This window comes from Calypte anna, chromosome 2 (assembly GCF_003957555.1).
Source record: "Calypte anna isolate BGI_N300 chromosome 2, bCalAnn1_v1.p, whole genome shotgun sequence".
Taxonomy (NCBI): domain Eukaryota; kingdom Metazoa; phylum Chordata; class Aves; order Apodiformes; family Trochilidae; genus Calypte; species Calypte anna.
In genome coordinates, this window is record NC_044245.1 from 41,527,136 (window position 1) to 41,553,306 (window position 26,171).

The 26,171-nt window shown below is 38.5% G+C and overlaps 1 protein-coding gene across 1 annotated transcript in view; it reads right to left on the bottom strand.

Annotated features, from left to right (window-relative positions):
• The window catches only part of GADL1 (glutamate decarboxylase like 1), an 85,372-nt gene that overhangs the window by 43,450 nt on the left and 15,751 nt on the right, over positions 1 to 26,171 (bottom strand). The window contains exons 6-12 of the mRNA XM_030446095.1: positions 24,680 to 24,795; positions 18,543 to 18,622; positions 18,372 to 18,426; positions 14,880 to 14,996; positions 8,770 to 8,834; positions 8,407 to 8,488; positions 537 to 736 (exon numbers count right to left, since the gene is read on the bottom strand). Of these exons, the coding sequence (XP_030301955.1) occupies positions 537 to 736; positions 8,407 to 8,488; positions 8,770 to 8,834; positions 14,880 to 14,996; positions 18,372 to 18,426; positions 18,543 to 18,622; positions 24,680 to 24,795 (715 nt within the window). The remainder of the gene's footprint in view (positions 1 to 536; positions 737 to 8,406; positions 8,489 to 8,769; positions 8,835 to 14,879; positions 14,997 to 18,371; positions 18,427 to 18,542; positions 18,623 to 24,679; positions 24,796 to 26,171) is intronic.

A 26,171-nucleotide genomic window follows, 5' to 3' on the forward strand; every position in this document is an offset into this window, starting at 1 on the left:
CCTAATGGACCATACTGTAAGTACACAGAACTTCAGCAAACTTGAAGAAAAAAGAAGTAGTTCCTCAGAAGAATATGCCTTCATACCTCTCTACTACAGTGTCCCCATTTGAATTTGCCCACACCATTGGCTTTCTGCATTTCCTTTATTGTAAGGAATGAAGAAAACAGAAGTATGGCTGATTCACTTCTTCCCAAACACAGCTCAGAGCCTGGCTCATAAGTTATAAATCAGAAGACAGTGTAGTGGTAAACCTGTCCTAAGTCTGGTTCTAGCAAACACTAAACAATGGACACTGATAGTCTGATTTGAACTTTTATTTTTACTGATACCTATGCTGGTTGCTAAATGTAATAGTTACTCTTAAATACTGTAGCAAGTCCAATAACACTGTTATTTCTATTAGTTTCTCCTATTCTACAACCCAAAAAAGCAGACGATGGGAAAGTGGTCCGCTCCAGGATATGAAGCATCAGCACTGTCAACATTTTGGACAATTAAATAGATTAGACATATTCCAAATCGTGAGGTGTTACCTAGCCAGGGCCAGTGCCCTGTTCACTCTCTCCTCGAGGCCTGTGGTTCCCAATGCTTTCCACATCAGCCAGAATTTGAAGGCATCCGGACGCCTGCTGCATTGAATGGACTTGTCACCAGTGTCATAGCTGACATCGTAGAACTTGTCCTGCTGGAACAGGTAGGAAGCCTTGGCAGAATAACACTTCTTCAGGAGGCCCTATTAGAAAAACAATAGAGACTTAGATTGTTGATAAGTATTTTCATGCCTTTTCATCTTCACAAATCAAAGCCTGTTTTTTCCTGCCCATACCAACTGCTTAGCAAAACAGTACTGGACATGTTGGAAACTGTCCAAAGCATATGGTGTGCTTTAAGAACCCTGGATGAACCTAAGCCCAGTGAAGTCAGCCCTGTCAACAGGGAAACTTTTTCAAAATTATTTTCTTCAAAAAGTCACTGAAGAGTTGCAGTCTGAAGAGGAATTCTGACTTGGATCTCAAGAAACCATGGGATGAGGTACCACAGAAACAGCTGCCCAAAGATAAACAGCAGTGGGAAAGAGGGGGCAAAAGGAGAAGCCTCTGTCCACTGCTTCAGTCAATGGATTAGAGAACTGCTCCTCAGGAGCTTCCTACACGTTCACAAATGGCTCAGACTATTCCTTCTTTGTCAAACAAAGAACACTGTATACAGCACAGCTCACTGCAAGTAGGGAAGATTTCAGCCTCAAGAAATAAATGTTTAGCCCTTACAGGAAAATTAAGTCCCTAAGAATTTAGTCTAGTCTATCTGACTACTTGTTTTTTCTTCAAGACTGTGAGGAGATTAGTGTAACCCCAATTTTTGTCTCTTTTCACAGTTCAGACAATTTTAACATTTGAAAACAATCCTCAGAAGATGTACTTGGGCATATACTAATTATGGCTTGCAAATGAAATAATTTTTAATCAGTTACCTCCAGCCTCCAACTTTTGAGAGGCTGCCAGGGCACAGATGAACAGCAGAAAACAAAGATAAATGAGTAATATGGCAAGTTCCAGCAAAGGACAAAGCTGGGAAACAGAAAGCACAGAGGCTTTATAGGTTTAAAGGTGCAGGGGAAGAGATGAGGCACAGGACTGGCCATTGGCTGAAGAATGCAATATGGAAGAACATTCACAAAACTACAAAGTAGAGAAAAGGGTTAGCAGAAAGCAGGTTACAAGAACAGAGATAAAGGTGGCCTTAGAAGGAAACCAGGAGATAGGGAAGGTGGAAAATTTGCCAGTGACATTAAAATCGGGTAAGAAAAAAACAACCCTCCAATCCATAAAATAATACTAGAATAGAAATTTGAATTAGGTTAAAAACATGGCTACAGCATCTGATTCAGACCTGCAAATGTGTCTTTTTAGGTGACAATTGAACCACAAGTTTTCCATGCAGAACAGACCAAGGAACAAAGTGGAGAGCATGGCAGAATCTGCTCAACAGTATCTCAAAGAGCACAATTCATTTTCCAGTTCAACATCACTCCTCCATCTGAACCAAGAAAGAGCATTTCACATTTCACCCTTTTCTCTGCATCTGCTGCAAGTCTGATTTTAAAATGCCAGACAGTGTATGGCAGACAGTCTTAATCAAAGTGGAATATTCTCATAACAGAGGCACAATTCTTGATCTGCATTACAATACACTATTGATAACTTTGGAACTAGTAATAAAATAGAGAAGGAAAAAAGGTCAAGAAAAAAAAAATCCAGAGGAGAAATAATCCACTGGTATATACAGCATATGTCTCCCTATCTCCTAGCCTTTTCAATTTCCTTCACTGAATAGAAAAACAAAAACAAACAAAAACAAAAAAAACAAAAAAATGGACATGCTGACCTATTTGTAGAGCACAAAAGAACACCCAAGGTTTCTCCACATATTCTTGTAAGGGTTTGACAATCCCATTGTAACATCATTGGTTTGTGAAAAAGACAGCAAATTCAGTCTGGACGCTTTAACCAGAAGACCAGCACATTCAGCCTTGTGAAAAGGCAGTTTTAATGATAGTTTGGGGAAAAAAGAAAAGGGGTCACTGGCTGCTCTCCCTTTGCAGTCCTCAGAGTGATAATGTGCTGCAGCACATGGTACACAGATGAAAGCCAACACTGGGCCTATTTTTTTTGCAATACCCAAGATTTTCACACACACTTTGCAACATTTTCCGAAAAATATATACAAGCAGAAAACATTAGAAACCAAGGAAAAGTCAAGCACTGAGGCATTTTCTGCCCCTATACTCAGCCCTGGTAAGGCCACACCTTGAATACTGTGTTCAGTTCTGGGCCCCTCAGTTCAAGAAGGATATTGAGGTCCTCGAACAGGTCCAAAGGAGGGCAACCAAGCTGGTGAAGGGACTCGAACACAGATCCTATGAGGAGAGGCTGAGGGAGCTGGGGCTGTTCAGCCTGAAGAAGAGGAGGCTCAGGGGAGACCTCATTGCTCTCTACAACTACCTGAAAGGAAGATGGAGCCAGGCAGAGGTTGGTCTCTTTTCCCAGGCAACTCTCAGTAAGACAAGAGGGCATGGTCTTAAATTGTGTCGGGGGAAGTTCAGATTGGATATTAGAAAGAATTTTTTCACGGAAAGGGTGATCAGACATTGGAACGGGCTGCCTGGGGAGGTGGTGGACTCTTCGTCCCTGGAGACATTTAAAAAGCGACTCGATATGGCACTCAGTGCCATGGTCTAGTGACTGTGGCGGTAGCTGATCAAGGGTTGGACTCGATGATCTCTGAGGTCTCTTCCAACCCAGCCTATTCTATGATTCTATGATTCTATGATCAATCCTCTACCATATTTCTAAAGCTTTGTATTCTCTGTCTAGCAGCCGCACAACAGGAATAGGAATCTGTTTATCAAATCATGTGCCCTACTCACTTAGATTTCCATACCTTGATTTTTAGGGGAAATCCAGGGTTACTAGACATGGTATTTAAAATAAAAAAATTAAAAAAAAAAAAAGCAGGCAGTAATGGCCACAAATTTAACTTATTTGCTTTGCCTCTTACTGACTTTAAAATTTTACACCATGTTTCTGCGGGGTTGATCAATGTGGGACTATCTTCTGCCTTATCAGAAAGTAATACAGCAGAACAATAGAGGACATCACAGGATATTAGTTCCCCTTATGCCTGTCATCTGAAAAATAATAACTTCTGTTTGTCACGAGCAACCCAAACTCAGCTGGTAATATTACAGAAAGACTGAGAAGTTCACTTAAGATCACAATACAGCTGCAGAGTCTCAGAGTTTCATAGCCTAAAAACAAATGCTCTAGAGTGAAAATGCAACAAGAACAAATAGTTCTGTATCCCTGAGTGAACTCAAACTCCTTGGAACATATTTCCTTCAAAAGAAAAAAAAAAAAAAGAAAAGAAAAAAAAAAAAAATCAGGTACTGTCCACCTCTCCTAGTGTATCTGAAGCTGACAAGATGTGATGCCTTGGTGATCCTTTTCCACCTGCTTACCTTAATAATAATGCAACACACTCAAGAAATTCTACTGAGGATATTGCCTACTGTCAGTCTCCAGAGACATGTACAATGTCATCCTCCAGCACATCAGTAGAGAATGAACAAAACAAAACAAAAAACCAAACAAACAAAAAAACATCACACTTTGTGAGAAATAAAGAGAAGGAAAAGTGAGTTTGGGTGAGGAAGAAAACAGAAAAGAAAAAACATCCAAGAATAGCTTTATGCTCTAGAAAGCAGTTACTCCTGATTGCTGAGGTCTCAAAAGTAACATATTCAAACATGCTGAAGACAAAAAGTCATTTCAGTTTTCCTTGTCAAGTGAAAAAGCCTCCCTTCCAACTCAACATTCTCAGTCCCGAGACCACCCAGTTTTCCACACGGTAACTGAGCTGCTCCATCTGCTCAGAAAAATTGCAAAAATGTCATTAAAACTGCCCCATTTGACAAGTTTGAGATATTTCTTCAGCATCTTTCATCTTTCTGCCTTTTGTACTGAGACTAATGGTAGTGCTCTGCCTTATACTACTAGAGCTGTGGAAGATTAGAAAATGGAAATACTGTTTCCACAGAGGCCCCAGTCCACTAAAAAGTTTCAAATAGCCTTTGGTTTTGGTTAAGTCTATGGATAGTTGCTCTGCATTCTAACTAATGGCAAGCAAATGAATAACTATTGATACAGAAATCAATATATAAGACCTTTAGATTCATAATTCAACAATTTTGTTTCATCAAACATCCTTACTAGAGCAAGTCATCTGACCTATTTCTATTTCCACTGCTAGTTAAAATTGAATTTCAATTCAATTGACAAAACCTCCTTTTTCCCCCAAGACAAACATTATCCTGAATTGCCTCATCTGAAGCAATGAAGATGATCTTTTGAATGGCATACTTGAAAATTCTCAAAAGCAGTGTAGCGCAAAAGGCCATCCCTGTAATTCACTTAAAGAGGTGAGAAGGAGCTCTCAGCTCTACTAGCCCCAAGCAGAAAGCAAGGGGAACAGAGTATTTCCTGCAACTGCCCTGGAAAGGAATCAGGAAAGTAGACATCCTTGGGGTACTGCTAATGATGAGTAAGAGATTACAGTGTAAATGGCTATGATGATCACCTCAATTAGTTATATTCTGTGCTAAACTGGGATTTCATCAGCTACATTCTTTGAAGCTTTTTTTTTTTCCACCTAGTAAGTGAAAATTCTGCTCATTACCTTGAACTGATTGCTAATTACCTAACCTAGTGCTACATTCTAACAAGTCGGAGAACTTTGGCATCGATGAAAAGCATTTATTAAAAAAAACACCTCTATTTCTACAGTGACAACGGCCACACTCATATGGGTTGTAGAAAGGACAAATTGGAATAGCTCTGTGGTCTTAAGAGAGTACATACAACCCAAAACTAACTCCTAAAATTTTAAGAACTTAAGAACAAAATTGGCCCAGTATTGTTTTGAGAATATCAGTGCATCTAACTTTGTGCTTAAACAGTCACTGCAATCCATGCCACAGAAATGCAAGTGTGTTCTGAGTAAGCCTATCTTACTACAGAAGGGATGAAAGTTACTGAGGGCATGGCAGTCAAAAAGGTATAGCTGGGCATTTATTGAGTGCTTTAAGCACTGAAAAACTACTGTCATTGATCAGAGCTATTACAGAGGATTAACCAACCTCTCTTTCCCTTTGGTGAAAACACTTTTTGCTTCTAATCAAGTCAATCATGTATTTCTCTTTTTTATCTTTGCCTTCTTTGGAAATCATTCCAGTTGTGTTTCACTAAGGCTTGAATATACTCTTATCAGTATTTCCTGCAGCTTATACTTTTTGTTGTACAAAAATCTGTGTTTTTTTCATTTTAATACTCTAGCTGCAATGTCCTAAGCCTATTAACAACTAAACTTCAAACGTTATTAATGTTGTGTGGCAAAAAAAAAAGCCAAACCAAACAAAACCAGTATCTATGGTTTTTCCTAACTGTAAATTAGGATGTTGCCACTGCATCAGAAATATGATGGAATCCTTCTGTTTCCTTACATCAGACAACTTACAAAGCTTGTGATCTATGCTTTAAGAAAAAAAATGAAACACCCAAAAAAACAAAACTGAAGAGGATATTTTTGTCCATTTGTCCTATTTTTGTCCATTGTCTTAATCTTGAGATAGTCCACAGAATCCAAACAGACCTGAAAACAAATTGAAAGACAAACAAAATATCCTTCAAAGGGAGCTAGTTTTTGATTCATAAAAAAGATTTAACATCTATGTTTAACCTTTTCTTGCTCTGATTTCTTGCAGAATTCTGCCCTTTAGAAACTACCAGGGTTTCTTAAGCATCCACTAGCAAACCAATGTATGCCAAACTCTTCCAGCTCCCACTGATGCATCTTAACCAGTGTCAAGGAATTATGCTTGCATGCAAATGTGTGCTTTTCATCTGCAGATGCAGGTATTTATGTTATTTAGGAGCAGTGGAACAAGCTGCCAAGTAAGCAACCAATACATGTATTCTTCCCTTTTCTTACTGGTGTGGAAAATAGCATTTTTAAGGGGAAAGTGGATTTAGCTGCCCGTTCTGGTATGGAGAAGGTCAAAGTGAAGCAAGGCCTTTGTGATAAAATGTCTTAAATATGCATTTGATCTTTATTTCTTAAGGATCTGTATTCCAACACCTTCAAAATGATGATATGAAAGTACTCAAACATGTATGTGTGTCTGTTTGCACATAAAGACTGCACTGGCACACACACAAAGCATGCAAGTGTCAAGCACCCTCTCCTCCCCATGCATCTCTCCTGCTTTACAGAATGTGTCTCACTGAACAAAAGAATCTGGTTTTATGATCAGTAATACTTGTGTTTTCACCCATCAATAGCCTAAGATTCAGCTCTGCAAGTATTTCCAGCACAACTAGCTGTGATGTAGGAGTGGAATAGGATTGATCTACCAGACATTACACTCCTTGGAAGGAGAACACAGAAAGGCTGCCAGAGCCCTGAAGTTGGAACAGTTATAAAGTGAATCTGAATGCCAGAGGAGCTACAATTTCTCTCAATTTCTTTCTGAGAAATTCCACTGTGAAACCCAAGTAGTTTAATAATTACCTGGGGCTGTACCTACGTACTAGGCCTAATTAGGTAAAAATACAGCACTGAGTTCTTCCCAAGCCTGCAATGAAAATACCACATTAATCTTAGTCAATAACTTCATTCTGCTTGGTTTTCATCCTGGAATAATAGTAGAGAGATGGACAGGTAGTCCCGGGATCTAATCCTCTTCCATCCCACAGAATCCAGTCTGAGGAAATGAGGAGGCACACTTCTCTTACCTGGACTGCCATGTCTCACCCCCAGCTTGGAGCAATCAGCTCCAAGAGAGTGCTGATGATCATCTATGCTCCTTGGTCCTCAGCAGTTCTTAATACCAGAAGTTAGTAAGCAATTACAAGGACAGCTAACCATTTGCAGCTGAACAGAAACTATCAACTGGTTTGACAGAGATTTATAAAAGTTATTTGGAAATCATGGCCACAAAATAGAAATGTAAACCTCAGGGGCTCCATATCTTCATGGTGTTCAGTCATTTATAACTTATGAACTATAAGCTAAAACTCTCTCCTGATGGTGGACAATGGGCATAATTTTAGCAAGGTTGAGATTGAAATGGGGATTGAAAAAATTGACCTCTCACTCATTTCTTTATTAAGGGAGAAGAATTCCACAAAGATGTCAGCAGGGACTTCTACAATATCGCAGACTCATCTCCCTTTTGTGCCACTTGAGATCAGAGCTCTGTTGCTTGCTTGCTTGCTAGACCTTTTAATTAGTTTATAGACTTTGGAAAGCCTAAATCACCCTGGTGATGAGGAAGAAATAGTGGGGAAAGAAGGCTCAGCACCTTTACCTGTGTATGTTCCCACTCTGGTGCACCCACATAAGGGGATGCAAAGAGGAGTTCTGCTTACTTTAAACAGAGCTGCAGTAGTGCTGCAGTCCCAATGGATGACAGCTATTCTGAGGACTTTGATGAGCTTGGTGTTTAAGTGCTGCAGACCCAGATGACAATATGCTCAATTCTGAATGCAAATCATGTAGAGAAGTTCACTAGTAAGGGCACCAGCTGCAAAATTTGACCATTGGTGAGCACAGTGACTTGAATTGGTTTGACCCTGCTCTCTTGTTCACCCTTTATTAATTTTGTGGTGAATTTCAAAATAATATTATTCAGCTTTTGCACTGCAGCATAGTAACACTGACTTGCAGTGGTTTTCTATTTCCACTTCCATGTTACAGCAATGACAGTTTACCATGTTAAAAAATTTAAAGCAAAAAAAGAAAAAGCAAAACAACCCATGCACAAACAAAGAGGACAGGATGACTTACAGAGCTATCTTTCACCAGAAGAGCACAGCACTGGATTCCTGCCAACAGCATTTTGTGGGGATTCCAGGCAACAGAATCAGCCCTGTGAAATTTATAAACAGAGAAAGGAAGGTGGAAATTGCACCTATAACCATGGCTACTAGAGAATAAAAAATGGCCAAACACAGTCCAATCAGACAAATAAGATTTCCCATTTCCCCCTTCCCCCCCCCCCCCCCCCCCCACACACACACACACTCAGATTCAGAAATCTCTCCAATTAATAGCAATATGTGTTTTGGAAAATGCAGCTCTCATGGAAGCAAACACATCTATCCATCTCAGTCCCTGGGGTAAGTGTGCCTATGAACTAAACTTACTTACCTCTGGATGCCATGAAGAAGTCTGCAATGCTTCCTTGATATCAAAGCCGAGCCACCCCAAGAAGCCTGTTGGAACATTTATAGAGCCAAAACAATATTATTTCTATAAAGTTCTTTGGCTAATGCTTCAACTAATAATTTCTGAAGATGTTTTCTCATTTAAAACATAGTTTATTATAAGGCTCTAATATAATCTACTGAAATGCTAATGCCAGCCTGAGAATATGCCTAAAATAGAGGCACTGATGGTTTGCACCACTCTCTGAGCCGCAGACTACACTGCCCCTTCTCTGTAAGCAAGGGCACAAACTGAAGTGTCCTTGGCATGACCACACCAATTCCTGACACTGAATCCGAGGTGCTTCCTTTCCCCCTGTACAAACCTAAATAGTGAAGCAGAAAGCTCCATTTTTTTATAGTTTCTTCCTGCTAGCCACTTCTTTTCTGAGACATTCATAAGGGAAAGAGTAAGGGACAATAAACTGCTAATTGCAACATCCAGGCTTAGATTTTCCATTCCGTTTCATGTTCAAACAAACATGAAAAGTGAAGTCAGTGAGTAGGCAAGAGCACCATTTCTATTATCAGCAATCCAACTGACTTTAAAATGGAGTAACACTCACTACAACACCCTCAGAAAATAAGAACCAAGAGTGTAGTCTAAGAGCCATTTAGGCCTTCTCTGGAAGAAGCTCTCCACTGAAGCTCCTTATTGAGTATCATCTTACATATTCCAGATACTTGTCTTTGGGGAACACCTTTTGCAGCTGTCTCTCTGCATGGACTATAGCAGGAACTCAAACAACTCAACAGCTTTTATTAGACAAGTTTAAGTTCTGGGCAACTTTAGCCAGGACAGGTGATTCCCATTATGATTTTTGCAAGGACCAGATTTCACCCACCACCTGCTATCTTCCATCCTTAAACAAGAATATTGGATCTCAGAGTCAGGGTGGGGAAAATACACAATAAACAGTATCAATGTCATACACTGCCTTTTAGAAACTGCTTTGAGAAATGCACTTTTTATTTGGACACCATCTGGCTTTTAAAAAGGCACAGTCAACTTAAACACACTCCCATGTGAAACAAGTAAGGTCCCTCAGAGACATATATGATGCACCAGTCCACCAAACAGAGGTGAACTCAGCTTATTTTAAAAATTTAAAAAAAAAAATTAAGTTCATAAAATTGGGGCTAATCAAGAAAAAACAACTGATGTGAAGATTCTTGGTCTGAGCATAGAGAACATATGCTTGTTTGGCTTAAGGTTTTTTTGGTTTTTTTCTTTGAAAGAAGCAGATGTGATAGCTGATCTATGAATTTAGCATCAATGTTTTTTTCCAGATCATACATCAGGAATAAGAGCTACTGTCTCTGGAAGACAGGAACAGTAAGGGCACACAAGGGAAATGAAAGGTTAATAACTTGTCTCAACACATGTCGTTCTCATTAATGCAGTACATTAATGTACCACATCATATTTTATGTTGTCATGCACACAACATCCTTGCTGAGGAGAGGGCTGCTCAGTCTACAGGTGGGACCTAAGGCAGGAAATTATTTGCCTCAAACTTCACAGCAATCCTGTGGCAGACCCAGGACTTGAAACTGTATTTCTCCAGCTAGCCCAAATTAGTCATGATACAGGAAGACAGTCAAACAGATTCTTATTCGTAGGTGGATGTTACCTATTCTATGATTCAATAAAGTCAAAACAGTCACTAGATTATTCCCTGAATCTCATAATTCATAAGCAACTCACGGAAAAATAATAAATATTGGGAAAAATTGCAACCAAAGGTGTATGTGAAAAAGCTAACACTTTCACACTGTTTGAAGATTAGGATTTAAAAGACCCTCCTCAAAAGGTCATCTCAGCAGTGTACCACCTCCAAAGGCAGGATCTGCCATACTTACTTCTGTCAAATACTTGTCTTATCTTGAGATTATTAATCAATGAACACACCCACCTCATGATTAGCATCAAAGTGAAAAATAAGATGCAGTGAAATAAGACACATCAGCAGCTGCTGCCTTTACAGCTCTTTTGGCACTACTTTATGCCTTTATTTTAAAAAAGTACTGCTGGAGATCACGGAGAGAGGGATGATAGTGCTGGAGATCCAGGCATCTCCACCACTTTTCAATCTCTCCTTGAGCCACAGTACTACAAGATGAATTTGTGCTCCTTACTTCTTTACTCAAATAAAAAAAAATAAGCACTTGGGTATCCAGGGCTGTCAAAAAAAGCAAATGGGAAGGCACTTTAGAAGAGTGAAAATCACTGTTACTGGCTTTGCCTGGTTTTAGAAACCTCTAATGATGGAAGCTGCACAACTTCATGACTTTATTTGCAACAGCTCTGATTTAAAGGGTCACTCCTAAACAGCACTACCTCTTGTCATACCTGCAGTGGTCAGGGCAACAGATTCTTCCTTTTCTTTTTGCAGCAGCTTTTAAAGCATCTGTAAACTATTATGTATTGGCTCTGTCTTTTCTAGTTTAAATAACATCAGTACTTTCATTTTTTTCCTCATTGCTTATAATTTCTAGATATGGTTCTGTTTATCCTCGCTGCTTTATTGTTTTCTAATCTTTCTTCTGTACGTCCTTAACCTTCTTGAAATGCACTTTTTATTTGGCTGCAATCTAGATAAAACAAATGGAGCACCAAGCAGAAAGAGATAATTATTTTATGTATCTTCTGTATTCAGTTCTGAAAGACATTTACCCTTTCTGAAAATGCTTACAAATTCTAATTCATGATACACTGCAAACTCCAGATGTTTTTCTGAAGATCTGCTGTCTAGCCAACAATCCCCAGCCTGTGTTTGTGCAGTGATTACAGCTTAAACTTAGAGCTCTATCTTTACTGAACTATACCCTAGTTTTTACACTTTTTTCTCCAAACTGTCAAGATCTCTGATTTCTAATTCTGTCCTCCCACTGCCTCTTGCAGCAGTTTTATGTCAATTTTAAAATTTAGGCAGCGTGTTCCGTTTCATCCAAGTTCTTAATGAAAATACCGGGCAAATTCTAACCTAGCAGGGACCTTTGTAGAATCCTACTGAAAATTTTCTCCTCTTTTAGCAGTGAGCCTCTGGTAATTACTCTCTGAGTATGATTTTCCAGCCAGGTTTTCACTCGCTACCACAGCTGCAGCTTGGCACTCTTTCTCTGGCTTTCAGATGAGACACACCGAATTTAACTGCTTCTCCTCCATCCACAAAACTAGAGAAGGAACAAAGATGAATCAAACTAGATTGACACATTTTGTTTATGACAAGGTAGCTCAGAATGAGAAAGATAATTATTATCACTGTGTCTCATGAGATGTAATTGGTACCCTGGTATGAGAAAATAGTTGTTGCATATGCAACAAACCACTTACAGCTGAACAATGGGAATCACAGTGTTCACCATGCAATTAAACTAACTACATAAGCACAGGCTTATAGGTTAAACCTGATTTTCTGTCCTGCTCTAGTTATGGGAAAAAAAGTCAAAGTGAGGACTAGCAAGGAAGAGACACTCATACAGAGTGTTTCAAGCTACATGTTCATAGCAGATGAGATACAGAAGTGCTGGAACTTGAGTTCATCTTGATGATGCAAAACAAGGCATTGAGAAAGGCATCATAGATACATGTTAAAATGCACCAAACAACTGGAATGCATGTATGAATCCTGAAATGTACACAAAATAACTTGGTTATAGTCTCTGCACTTAGGCTGTTGAAAGGCTTCACTGCTGAGACACTTTGAGCTTATTGATGTTATCTCCTTAAAACAACCTTTTCCTTAGCTCCCTTTTCCTCTTTGGTTTGTCTCCATGTGAGACCTTCTCTATTTCTGACTTTATTGGAATTTATCCTCCGGAAGCCCGCTGATTTTATATTGACATTCTCCCTTTTGCCCTTCATAAGAATCAAGAGCTTTATCATTTCATGTTTAATGAAAAGGGACTCCCTCGGGCACACGTATCAATTTTTAGGATCAGAAAATATTCTGAAATGAGATACATCAGTGTAAAACTAGAAATAACACCACTGACATTCACATAAGACATTCTTATAAACAGCTCTTCAGACTGTCTGTAGTAGATAATCCTGATTACCATCAATGAAACACAAGAAGGCCAAAATTAGGCACAACTTGCCCCATTATTAAATATTTGTTTTAATTGTATTATATCTTTTTTCCTCCAAAGTTACAGCAGGTCCAAAAAGCAATATTTGCTATAAATCAGGCTGGATAACTTGAAAATCATTCAACTGATTTCAAAACTCAAACTTTTTGCATATTATATTCTTGCTTACAAAGTTAGAAGGTAAGCTTGCTTAAAAACAATGAAAAATCCAACTCTATACTATATTTCTTGTACACTGTTTCTGAAGGTCAGATGCCTGTTCTCACTGTATTTTTTCACAAGTTATTCTAGTAAAACTGTTTCTAATGGTGCTCTAAGTCAATAGAGGTCACATTAGAAGTTATAGACTGCTCCTTTTACCATAGCACATTTGTATATTTGCCTGATGTTACTTAGATAGAAATCTTTCAGTCTCTTCCCCATACCTGATTCCCATATAAATACTTTAAACAGAAAAGAAAGAGCCACACACTCAACTTTTCCTAGAGAGTGAAAGATGGAAAAAATACTGATAGAACTCAAAAGACCTACTGAGAGGTTCCTAACATGAATCACAACTTAACAGAACAATTAGTCATCCAGTCCATAAACCAAATTTATTACTGTACATTTGTCCTTCTATAGGGAATCAATTAACAAATGACAGCTACAGTCACTGTTCCAACAGAAGATAAACTCTTAGGATATTCACTGACATTTTAACTTAGCTTATCATGAGGTCAAACTGGAAGAAAATAGTTAATTCTTCACAAAACACTATCTATGAAGTATGGCTCATAATATGGCCCAGGTACATCCCACCTAACTAGTCATTCACCTACACTATAGGGAGTAGGGTAGGAGACTACCCAGCATCTTCCTACAGCCACTGGAGATGGCTCCAGCCATGTCTACTCAACTCACCTGAAATCCAACACATATTCTGAATTTATCCATCTTACCACAAACTATATGCAACGCAGGCAAGAGTCTAGCACCTACTGTGGATGCTGCACTTCTGCTGAAAACCACCTGGGTCATTCTCACCAGCACAAAGCCATGAAGCAGCTTTGCAATCACTTTAAATACCAGGGATAAATTCTGCATCTTTGCCTCCAAGCCAGTAAGAAAACTCCTGACTCACACATACAGCAACTTTATTAATGTCTATCAGACATTTATTTGAATGCACATTACTGCCTATGTGATTTTTTCCTTAAATACTCAATGTTAAACAAGCACCTTAAAAATTTCCATCAGGTCTAACAATTTCTTTTAATATTGCTACAGATTCTCTCATTACTCCATGGCTTTTAGTCTAGGCAACCTGGATTTGTGGCATTGCAATTATAATGAGAACGAAATTTTAGAAAAGATGAAGAGACCTAGTTTTAGAAGAATACATTTACAGCTCTTTCAGGTAATAAAAGGGCACAACTGATATTTCAAAAAGTTCATGAACGGATTTTAATATCCAAACCTAAAACTATAAAAAAAGAAAAATTCTGAACAAGTTAAAAAAACATAAGGAGATACACAAGAGACTCAAACCTGTAAATATGAAAGATAAATTTATGACTGGTTTAGCCAGGAATATACCTTTATTTTAAACCTGCATGAACCATACATCACAATGCTAATGTGTCCATTCTCCAACAGAATGTGGAAAGAATCTGAAGTTATATTTGTATATAATCACCCTTGAAGAATTTTTAGGAGCTAGCAAGATGGAAGAAATTGATTTTTAAATTATTTTGAAATATAACCTGATGATGACAAAATAGCTTTCACTGCTTATCACAACCAAATTATTTGCTGTTTTTCAATACATGTAACAGAGACAAATCAGAATGCATCACTGTTCTCTATGCAAAAAAAAAAAGTTATTAAAGCCCAACTTCTGCACAGAACATGAACAAAGAAAAATAGTAATTATAAAAAAGCAGTGCTAAAAAAAAGCTACACAGTTTACAAACTCACATCTACATGAAGCCAGAGGCCATGCTTTTCACAGACATCAGCAATTGCATCCAGAGGATCAAATGCTCCCAGCACTGTTGTGCCTGCTGTAGCACAGACAAGAAATGGTGTTGACCCCTGCAATAGGATGAAAAAAAAAAAAAAAAAAAGAAAAAAGTCATTTGCACTGTTCATTCCCTCCAGCATATCTGCAAAGCAAAAAGGTCTAGGAACATACGAAAAAGATGCAATAGGCTACATTTTAGTCTCCTAGCAGAAGGTACTGCATTTAGAAGTGCTGAATCTAAAAAAAATTCTTTTTAAAAAAAAATTTTTATGAATCCCATTTCCACTTAACACCATTCCAGGGCAGACTTCAGCAGCTTCAGACTGTTTTGACAGATGCTAGTTTTGTCGAGATGAAAACATACCAGATATTTGACATCTTTTATACACAGATTCTCATGTCTCAATCTTCAACATTTTACTACCACATTTGCTGCCGTTCTGCTGACTAAAGCAAAGCCACCAGCTCAGCCAGCAGTCTACCCAGGCAAGGAAAGGGCTCATCCCTTTAGGGTTTCCACATGTTGTCTCTACAGTGCCCCTATTCTCTGCCTACTGAAGAGGAACCTTTAGTTAGGGAACACGATTTGTCTTTGGCAGTACTGGCACAGCACACACACCAACTGGGACAGCCATGGCCACCTGACCCCAAGGCCTGCTCTACACCAAAGCACTATTCTCTTGCTCCTGCCCCTGGAAGAAAGGAGAAAGAAAGGAAGGGCTGTAGATGGTTACTGAATGTGAGGAAAGAGACCACTGGAAATCTCAGATTGAAGGGTGGGATAAGGAAAGCTAATGTCTGGCTGCAGCCTCTCCATTTTGGTTGCAGTGATTTTGCTCATTGCTTTCCCATTCAACTAGTAGTTGGGGTGAGGGGGAGGCAGTAGCACGAGCAGACCAGGTCAAGTACCCTGGCAGAGGTACTTGGGGGCAGAAACTAAAACAATGAAAAGAATATGTGGAATCTGTAATGACTTCATGAAATGGAGCCCTTGCAGTGAGTGTGCAGGCTCTTTTGCTGGTAAATACATACTGAAAGGACTCTTTTGCATGTTTCAGCATCTGACCCAAAGCATCACAACACAGTTGCTGAGGTGGCTCTGAAAGTTGTTATTGAACTGTACAATCCAGGATCCCTGGAGTTCATTTGCAACAAATTAAATCTCTCAGATGATCTAAGTCTCTCTGCTGATGTAATTCAATTTATCTTCACTGAAATCAGACATCAACTGAAAAACAAATAATCAAATTCTACACACGAGCCTTTGAAGTCTTTCTTTTTTTTTAATAAAAAAATGTGCTGCCACTTTAAAAAATCTAGTACAGAGACTGGTTTGATTCACATTCACACTCTGACAGTTTCATACTTCTTTAACAGTTTAGAGGACTGTTAGAATAATGAATAATTATGATTTAACTTTTTGTGGTTTGTTTTGGCTTTTCAACTTCTTTAAAAATTGGTAAAACAGAGGAAAGTAATATTTGATTAATTTAAACTAATCCCATACATTCACAAAGGATTTCCAGCATGTAATTAACTTCTCAGTCATTCATTCCTAATACAACTTGCAAAAGTCAGTCAAACTTACAAAACATCCTGAAGCTCTAGTACAGTACAGGCTTGCAAGTGAGGCAAAGACGTATCTGCTGCACTAAACAGTTTCTGTTAGTGTTCTCATCAATTTTCTCCCACAGCTACATCAAAGTCTAAAGCTCCCCTAGCAGCCACCAGGTAACATGACTGAATACAGGAACAACTCTCAAATCTCTCCAGGTTCTGAAGACTGTTAGTACTACCTTTTTCCCTATAAAGAAGGGAATTACTTTTTTATTTAAATATATTGTCAAGAAGAATAAGTCTTTCTGAATAAATCCTCTAACAAGAGACCTAAGACTCTCACTGCTCAGTCAGTGATCATTTTGTGCTCCTACCACTAGTAAATACATCTTCTATTGTCTAGAGTCATTAGAATATTTACTGTAATTCACTGAAATGTCCCTCTGTAGTTGTAAAGCAGCCCTTTAAAAAGGGCAGACACACTTACTGAAGCTCTGATGAAATGAAAAACTACCAAAATACCTGTAACTTCCATTAAACGCAAGTGACATAGTGTCTCTCCTGTAAACAGAGAATTTAAATACAGAACATTTGTTTTTTTTAATTACAAAGCACCACACTGAGACTAACTTTTCTTAAATTCATAAATTTCAATTGATTTTTTTTTTTAGATAACTACTAAACTTAATATTACATCAACAAAGAGAAAAGCTGTTTTTTAAGAACAAAGAGTTCATTTTCCTGTCAGCCTGCTGCTTCTTGCTGCACTTCATTTCAGACTTTTTTTTTCTTAATAGGGTAAACTACAGATGTCTCCCATGGTTAATGCAAAGCAGGCAGGCCAGAGAGTTTGACAGCTAATTAGGGTTACCCTGTATCAATAGTTACAACACCAAGTATAAAACTGAAAGAGGAGATAGGCAGAAGATGTATCTAAACCTGTGATAAAACTTTAGTGAAACCTGTGGCCACGCAGAAGCATGACAGGACAGCACTGCCTTGGCTTTTCTATCAACCACAATGGTAGGGTTTCCCAAGCTAGGATTTCATGGCAACCACTGTTGACACCATGGACATTGAACAAGTTGCTTGGTATTGACAGATCATGGACTAAGGGCTGAGGAGCTCCAAGTCCTACTATTTTCATGCACAAGCTGAGGGGAGAAATAAGGTGAGCTAATCAAGATAAAAGGAAGATGCTTTGTGCATCTGTGAATTCACATTCAGTTCTCCAACCTTTCTCAAATAAATTATGTCAGCTATAGTAAGTACTGTCTTACAGGCTGTGTGAATATCTGTTAATCTTGTCAAAATGAACACGTCAGTACATTTCCAAATGCTGGCCTTTGACTTTCTTACTCGGCAAAGTCCCTGGGGGAAAAAGAGGCACAGGACAGAATTTCTGCACTCTTGCTGCAATACTAGAAAGGACCAAACTTATCATTTGTAGCTTGTATGATAGTTTTAGAGACTAAGCCACATGTAAAGCTCTTGCTCACTGCAGAGGATAGAGAAATATCTGCTGCAATTAACTGGAAAACCTACAGTTTTCATCTACTGTTTAAAGCAAATAAATACTGCATCCACTTAAAAAAAGGATCAAGGGCAAAAGAAATCCTGAAAGAAATGTTAAATACTTCAGAGCAGCATTGTACTCAAGACTTTCGTAAGTGTTAAAACACCCTGTGGAATTTTTCTCCCTCATTAGAGTACAGCACCTAGAAGTCTTGGCTTGGCCCACAGGTTTGTGGCAAACAAATTGCACCCGTAAGAAAAACATTAACTGCCCTACTTTCACTCACTCTTATTTTTCCTTCCTTCCATTCAGATACAAGCACACAATCTGCATACACTTCTCCTCTCTCCTTCATGCTCTCTCTCCCTCTCACCTCTTTCCTGGCCCGCTGGACTTGTTTCTCCAGTTCCTCAGGTATCATCTTACCTCTAAGGGACACAGATTTAAAACTTTTTTCAGTTACATTTAAATAGGTTTGTTATGTACAGCACTACTGCATTTCAAAAAGGCTCAGAGATCACAGCCATGGCATTTGCTTGCTTACCTCTCATCTGTTTTAATGAAGTAAACATTCTCTGTACCAATACCCAGGAAGGAGGCTGCCTTCTTCATGGAGTAATGACACTATAAATGAAAGAGGTATGGAAAAAAAAAAAGGAAGTACACAATTAAAGTTAAAGAAATACATTCTTTAAGATGGGGAACAGTGACATGGAAATTAATTTAATAGAAGCTAGCAGTCATGATACCAGCATATCCTAACACAAAAAGCAAACTGAAACAAAGCTACACAGCACTAAGATGATCTTGTATTCAACAATTAATGACATACATAGTAGACTGAAGAAAGTAAGACCAAAACAAAAGATGTGCATCACATTTGAAATGTGTGCTTACAAAAAAAAACCCACAAAACCCACACAAAAAAAAACCCCACCAAATAACAAAAGGTCTATTCATTCCATACATTTTTTAAAAGACAACTATGCATTAAGATGAAAAGTAGAAATTCAGACGTGTCATCAGGAAAGAATTATTAATTGTCTCTATCACTTTATCCTTATGATAGATCTAAAGTCTCTACCACTTTTATCCTTTTCTATATGCTTTCTCTAAACGTGAGCTGCTGGCCATAGCCAGACAGGCTAGCATGCTGAACTGACCCTCGATCTGATCCAGCAACACTGTTCATATGATTAAGGAGCTTAAGCCCTAAGATTTACCAAAGCCTTTAGATGCAGTACAGTGTGGACTTGCAAGGCTTTCAAAAACTTCTGCAAAAGGACCTGAAAATTTTGGTGTTAACACAACAAGGTTGTTCACACACACATCTTCGAAGCCATTACAAAAGCAAGCATACTTTATACAAGACATAACCACATCTTCAGAAGCCTTTAAATAAATACAGATTTTGAGAAAGATTTTGGTCTGGCCCAGTCCACATTTTCCAGAAAACGAAGTTTCCAGAAAATGAAGTTACTATTTCAGCAAAGTATTTTAGCTGGGGTCTCATCACAGAGGAACCTTTAAATGATTACAGATACACATAGCCTACTTCTCACTTTGTACTGAATTCACGTATGAAGCCTACAAAGTGAGTGTAAAAGATGACACCCCCTCACCTGCTTAAAGAATGTTAGAGATGTTATTCAATCATAGTGTGGATACAGTGGCTTTGGTAAGGAGGATACTCAAGTCCACAGTCCACTCCCTGCTTTTTTCAAGTCTTTTTCTGTTAAAAAAATATTGAGGGCTTTATATCTTGCCATATTTCCTACACCCATCTCTAAATTAGGACCTGCTCTACTGTGGATACTGTTATTCTAGCACATAATTTTATCTTACTCCACAAGCAGGGTATGCTGATCTCAGCTTAATCCATCTTCAAGATTAGTCTGGGAATTCAATATACAATAACCTTCCTAATCTGAAGGTACTTTTAAGATGTCATAGCTGCTCTGAATAATGTGCAGCATGCCAAATGCCTACCCACTCATAGCAAAGGAGTCAGTTTTGAGAGTATGCAGCATCTCATGGGATTACACAGTTCTCAGAATCAAAATCATCCACAGCCTTGGCAAAAGGCTCTTTTTCCTTTTTCACATTACTATTGAAGAGTTAAAATAATGCATGTTCCAGCAACTGTGAAGATGTCTAGAATTGTTACTTTTCGTACAGGAGGTGAAGCCAGGTGGTTAATTAATTCCATTTTCTTCAAGAGAGTTCACAGAAATGCAGTTACTGTGGAACATAATTATGAAAAATGTACAACATTTTAGTATGTGGGTATGAATGCATTAAGGGTATTAAAGCTTGTCACGTTTATTTTGATGAGATGGATCATCTCAAAGGGCTCTTTTGCTTTTTGACAAAAAGGCTTCCCCCACCATCACCCACTTCTTGTATAAAGGCATACAAAGACACTATCACGTAGTTGTAAGAAAGCTTAATTTTCTAACATGACACATCCACAAAGCCTTTAAGGCTCATTCGTTTAGACTGTTACAAGAATAATGGCATACATAGGTGGATAATTAGTCTCATATTACATCAAATTGCATCAATAACGTTAATAATTATTGTAGTGTGGTTGTGTGTTGTTCAGTAGAAGTTTGGAGTTGGTTTCAGCTGATTAGTGAATCAGTTCAAATACAAGTTGCCTCCATCACTGATTTCTGTCCATTAGGTTCAAATAAAAGTTATGAATCACCAGGAAAAATCAGATTGGTCCAAATCAAGAAAGCACTAGACCTGCAAATTCAGTATACTACTAAACAGGCAATCACTCAGACATGTATTTTATATAAAAAATGGTATGAGAGAAGGGGAGAAAGATAAAAGAGGCTTGAGCACCTGACAGATTACACCAAAATGCACAGGAAAAAAGAAGAACAAAGGGAACACCAAAACAAAACAGGCTGCAAGATATATTATTTCTTGCTTTCACAAGTACTTCTGTGTCTCTTGGAAAATTTTGTCAGGTCTTCGGCAGGACAAAAAAGAAACAAGACATACTCCTACATAGATTTGGAATATGCTTTCTTTTAAGAAAAAAAGTATTCTTTCAGTTATACTGATTAAAACCATAATTTCTTCTCCCCTCTCACCCCCTAATCATTACTGGAAGCCATTATGCTATATTACACCCTGTCATTTTAAGAAAAAAATACACCAGAGAAAATTTTGCAGTTCCAGTCACAAGTGTAGACTAATTCTCTTTTTCATAGTTCCCATAAAAAAAATTTAAAAAGAAATATCTAAATAAATGCTATTATTTGTAGCTAGATTGTATATGCAATAATAATTTTAAATACTGTGAGTTCAGATTACTCTTGCTGTCTTTTGCAGTTTTGTTTGCTTAGACACTTTATTAAATCGATTTGTAGTAAGAAATTAATGCCTTTGAGCACAAGACCAAATTGAAACAAAGCATTTAAGATGTGCTGCTCTACTATTTTAACCATAGCTAGACACAGTTTTTGTTACCAATAACATGCAAAGACAAGGCACTTTCCCCCTTGCTCATTAAAACAGAAGATAAATCTGTATTTTCTTGATTTTGAAAAGTTTCCTAGAAACATAATTGCAGAAGGCAATTGCATTATCATAAGACTGTTTTATTACTTATTTTTGTCTGTTGCCATTTCAACTTGGGGAGACATGGTGAGTTAATGTTGTGTTCTCTCATTTTATTACATTCATGATCAAGTTGCACTGGGGAGGAATTTAGTTTCATTGCATCCTAAGAAACTGCTCGTATCAGCATCCACATTTCAACTGTTTACACATCCTCTTCTACCCTCAGTTACCTCAAATTTGGCAGATGTCTACCTTTCATATTTCTACCAATACATTCATGGGGCAGAATAAAGTTCAAAGGGGTCTCAGTTGGGCTGAAATCTGTAGCTACAATCTCATTCAGCTCCTACAGAGCCTCAAGAAAGTGGGATACAAGAATTTCTCTGCTACTGCTTCTGTCTTGAGAGGGATCATTCTAATGCTTTAGCAAGAGAACTACAGAATAGGCTTAGCACAGTGTTCATTGTGTATCACCATAATTTTAAGTAGCTAATCATTCCACTTGCAAGAACAAAGAGCCTGTTTGTTCCTGAAGGCCAAACAGAGGACCTTGGGTACACCATGCACTGAACATACACCTTCATGTTACCCAAGAAAAGACAAAAAAATACCAATCCCTAGATCACATTGGATGTTAGGAAAAAAAATTCTTTACCATCAGGGTAATGGAAAAATGGAACAGGTTGCACAGGGAGGTAGTTGAGGACTTGTCCCTGGAGATAATTCAAGGTGAGTCTTGATGATGTTCTGAGCAACCTGATCTAGCTGAGGGTGTCCCTGCTTACTGCAGGGGGATTGGACTGGATGACCTGTAGCAGTCCCTTCCAACTCAAATTATGCTCTGATTCGGTGATTCTGTAATCACTGAGGCAAGTCTATGTATTGCCCTGCTCCAGAACAAGGCAACTCTTACAGAATGCCAAGTGCCAGGCTGAAAATTTGGAACTTGGCAACTCAAGGCAAAAATAATTACATTTGAACACAGCATTGAAGCCAAGCCCTAAAACAACACAAGTGCCTCAGCAGCCGTATTTTTTTGACTCAATATCAATACAATCAGTTGATTGGCTTCTCCATGCCAATACTGCCTGCCTGACTCACTTCAAGTTCTTAATTCTCTAAGGTCATTTTTTAAATAATTTGTCTGACCAGTACAAAACTCTGTGTCCTCCAGGACATATAAAGAGGCTCAAAATATAAAACAAACAATAAAAAAATTAAGTGTAGGCATTTATATACTTATTTTCAGTGTTGGCCATTTATTAAATTTATTCTCAATAATATGACATATTTGAACTAAATAAACATCAAAAAAGGTAATGTAATTTGTACTCAGTACAGGTGGATCAAAAGAAAGGATACATGAATATGCACATCCCAATACCTAGGTACCAAAACCAGCAGTTTCACAGCACGTGATTACTGAGGACAGAAGACAATACTTAAGCAAAGTATTAGAGGTCAAGAACATTGCCTTATAAATAATTTACTATTTTTTTTACCTGGTCAGTCTTATGTTCTATGGGTTTGGTCTTTCTGGTGAAGCAAAGATACCAAAATAAATTCATTCTACAAGTCCAAAATTTTATCTTGTTATTGGATTAAATGCTTGTTGGTTTTGGAGTAAGAGAGTGTGCTGCTTACTGAAATCCTGCAACTTCATGGTAAAAAGCCTATGCCATTCTTCTGAAAAGCATTAAAGAAACATGTTTCAACCTCATTTTTTCCTCCCTAGCTCTTTTCAAGAGGTAACATGATGGATTAAATATGAACTGACATGTCATTTCATATACACACTTTTCAGAAAGAAAAAATAAATAAATAAGTAGATAAATAAATAACAATATTGTGCCTGGGAAAAAAATCCCTTTATTTAGGACATTTGGATTACAAAATATATGTGCTGTCTTGGATAACCTGTGCATTGACTTCATCCCTCGGGCCTCTTCAAAATAAGCCTCTCACCTATTTACACCTCAAGGTGTTTGGAGCATAAATTTAATAGCTGAAATTATTTTAGTAACTATATACTCCCTGCTACAACAACCTTCTCACTTCCACTGGAACCTTTATACAGGGGAGTTAGAATTAATAACAACTCTGTACTAATCAAATTATAAACTTGTAAAAGTGGAGGGACAAATGAGAGGGGAAAAAAAGCCTCTAAAAATTAGCTTCATAATAAATGTATGGATTTTCCACAGTCAGTTCATACAGATACTATTCAGAAACCTTAACACTAGCTAGATATTTTCAAGAACATAAACCAGAGTTTTCTAAAGATCCAACAGGGTTTTCCAAAATGCTTTACTGTAGCCAGACGAATCTTTCTTCAGGGATCGGTGCCTCAAGGTCTGAGTAGGTGTAGCAGTATAGACTTGAGAGTTGTGCTCTAAGTCTATCACTCACATAGTGGAACTAGCAAGATCGGACCGTGGCTCAATGAGCTACCAGCCTCTCTTGTGACTAGCCCAAGAGTGAGCTACTCGGTGGGTGTGAGCCTCACCTTTTATTGGCCCCCTGGTCTTGCACATGCTCAATAGGGGGCCTGCCCTGATTGGGCACAGGTGGATTTGATACCGGCTCACACCCACTTCTCGGTAATCAGAGGCGTCTGATTGCTTTGTTCCACTACACTTTACAGTGGTTTTTCCAGTCTGTACCACAACCAGTTTCTCTTCAGACATAGGGCAGAGGGGCAGCTGCAGAGAGCAGTCTCACTGGTTCAGGTTAGGACAAATCAAACCTGCAGGAAAAAAACTTGAATATCCCAAACCTACCTATGATTCCTGCTAGACTTGATGCTGTGGGAAATTAAATTATGCAGACCTCCACAATATCCCACATACATTCTGCTACAGGTTTGCCCTGCTTATTCTTAGATCAGAAATTTCCAAGAGCAAGAACATCTGTGTGTGTGTTCTGCAAGGAAGCTTCTGCAGGGAAATTTATCATCAGACTTCTCTACTTAGCTCCAATATTCCACATCACACATTGATGACAAATATATTGTACCAGTGCTTCAGCAGATATGCGAACAACATTATTTTACAGCCATTGAAAAATAAAGCTCAAAAAAAGCTTTTCTTGTGTTGGTTTTACCTCTTCTGAAGCAAACAGGACAAGCCTTGGCAAACCCGAAAGCCCTTTTTCCTTTATCTCTGGACAAAATCTGTATCTTGCCAAGTTCATAGCATACATATTTGAAACTGAGCCACCTGTAGAAGAAGAGATACAAATATCACACTAGCCACAATCTTACCACCTGTCCTGTGTCTGAGTGCTTGACCTATCAGAGGGATGTAGGATTAGCCTTGAGATACATGCACCATAGTTTATTTACTCCTCAAAAGTGTACAGACATAAAAGGAATTTTGGGCCCTGCAGCATGCATGAAAAAAGAGCTACCTTAAACACACTATGAGGATATTTGCTGATCAGTAAGATCTGTGTCCAAACAGAGCCTTCTCAACAAAGAACACCCTGGAGCAACTCCTACCCATTGCCACTGAAGCAGTGCCAGTCAGCTGCACACACCATGGTCAGCTTAGAGGGGGTTTATAGAGTGTCATGGGGAGAAAAAAATCCACTAAAGGGGAAAAAAAAAGTTAATAAAACTGGAAGATCTGCAAGGTAAGATCTGGATAGGGCTTATTCACTTAACAGAGCTAAGTAGTAAGAAAGAGCTTTACATAAAAACTAGAACAAATAGATAAAATTTATCTTTTTATATTATCTCTATGTTTAATTAAGCAATTCTGCAGTAAAGGCAAGGATTCTACTGAAAATATACATTAAATCTGATGTGGTTTTATCAGTCAGGACTGGATCCAGTTTTATTTGATATCTTCATCAATGACCTGGATGAGGGGATGGCATGTATCTTCAGCAAGTTTGCTGATGGTATGAAACTGGGAGAATTGGCTGATGCACTGGAAGGCTGTGTGGCCATTTAGCAAGATCTGGATGGATTGGATTGCTGGGCAAAGGGGAACCTGATGAGGTTAAAGAAGAATAAGCAGAGTCCTGCATTTAGGCAGGAATAACACCATGCACCAATACAGATTAGGGGTTGACCTGCTGGGAAGCAGCTCCATGGAGAAAGACTTTGGAGTCCTGGCAGACACTAAGCTGTCCATGGGACAGCAATGTGCCCTCGTGGCCAAGAAAGCCAATAGTATCTTAGGGTGCAGTAAGAAGACTATCCAGAAGGTCTAGGGAGGTTTTTCTCCCCCCGTACTCTGCCCTAGTGAGACCACATCTGGAGTATTGTGTCCTGTTCTGAGCTCCCCAGTTCGAGAAGGTCAGGAATGTGCTAGAGAGAGTCCAACAGTGGACTACAAGGATGATCAGGGGACTGGAAGATCTGTCTTAAAAGGAGAAGCTGAGAGACCTGGGACTGTTTAGCCTGAAGAAAAGACTTGGAGAGGATCTTATAAATGTTTACAAATATCTGAAGGGTGGGTGTAAAGAAGAAGGGGCATCTCTTTTCAGTGGTGTCTTGTGACAGGATGAGGGGCAATGGACACAAACTGGAACACAGATTCCACCTCATCATGAGGAAAATCTTCTTAACTATAAGGGTGATGGAGCA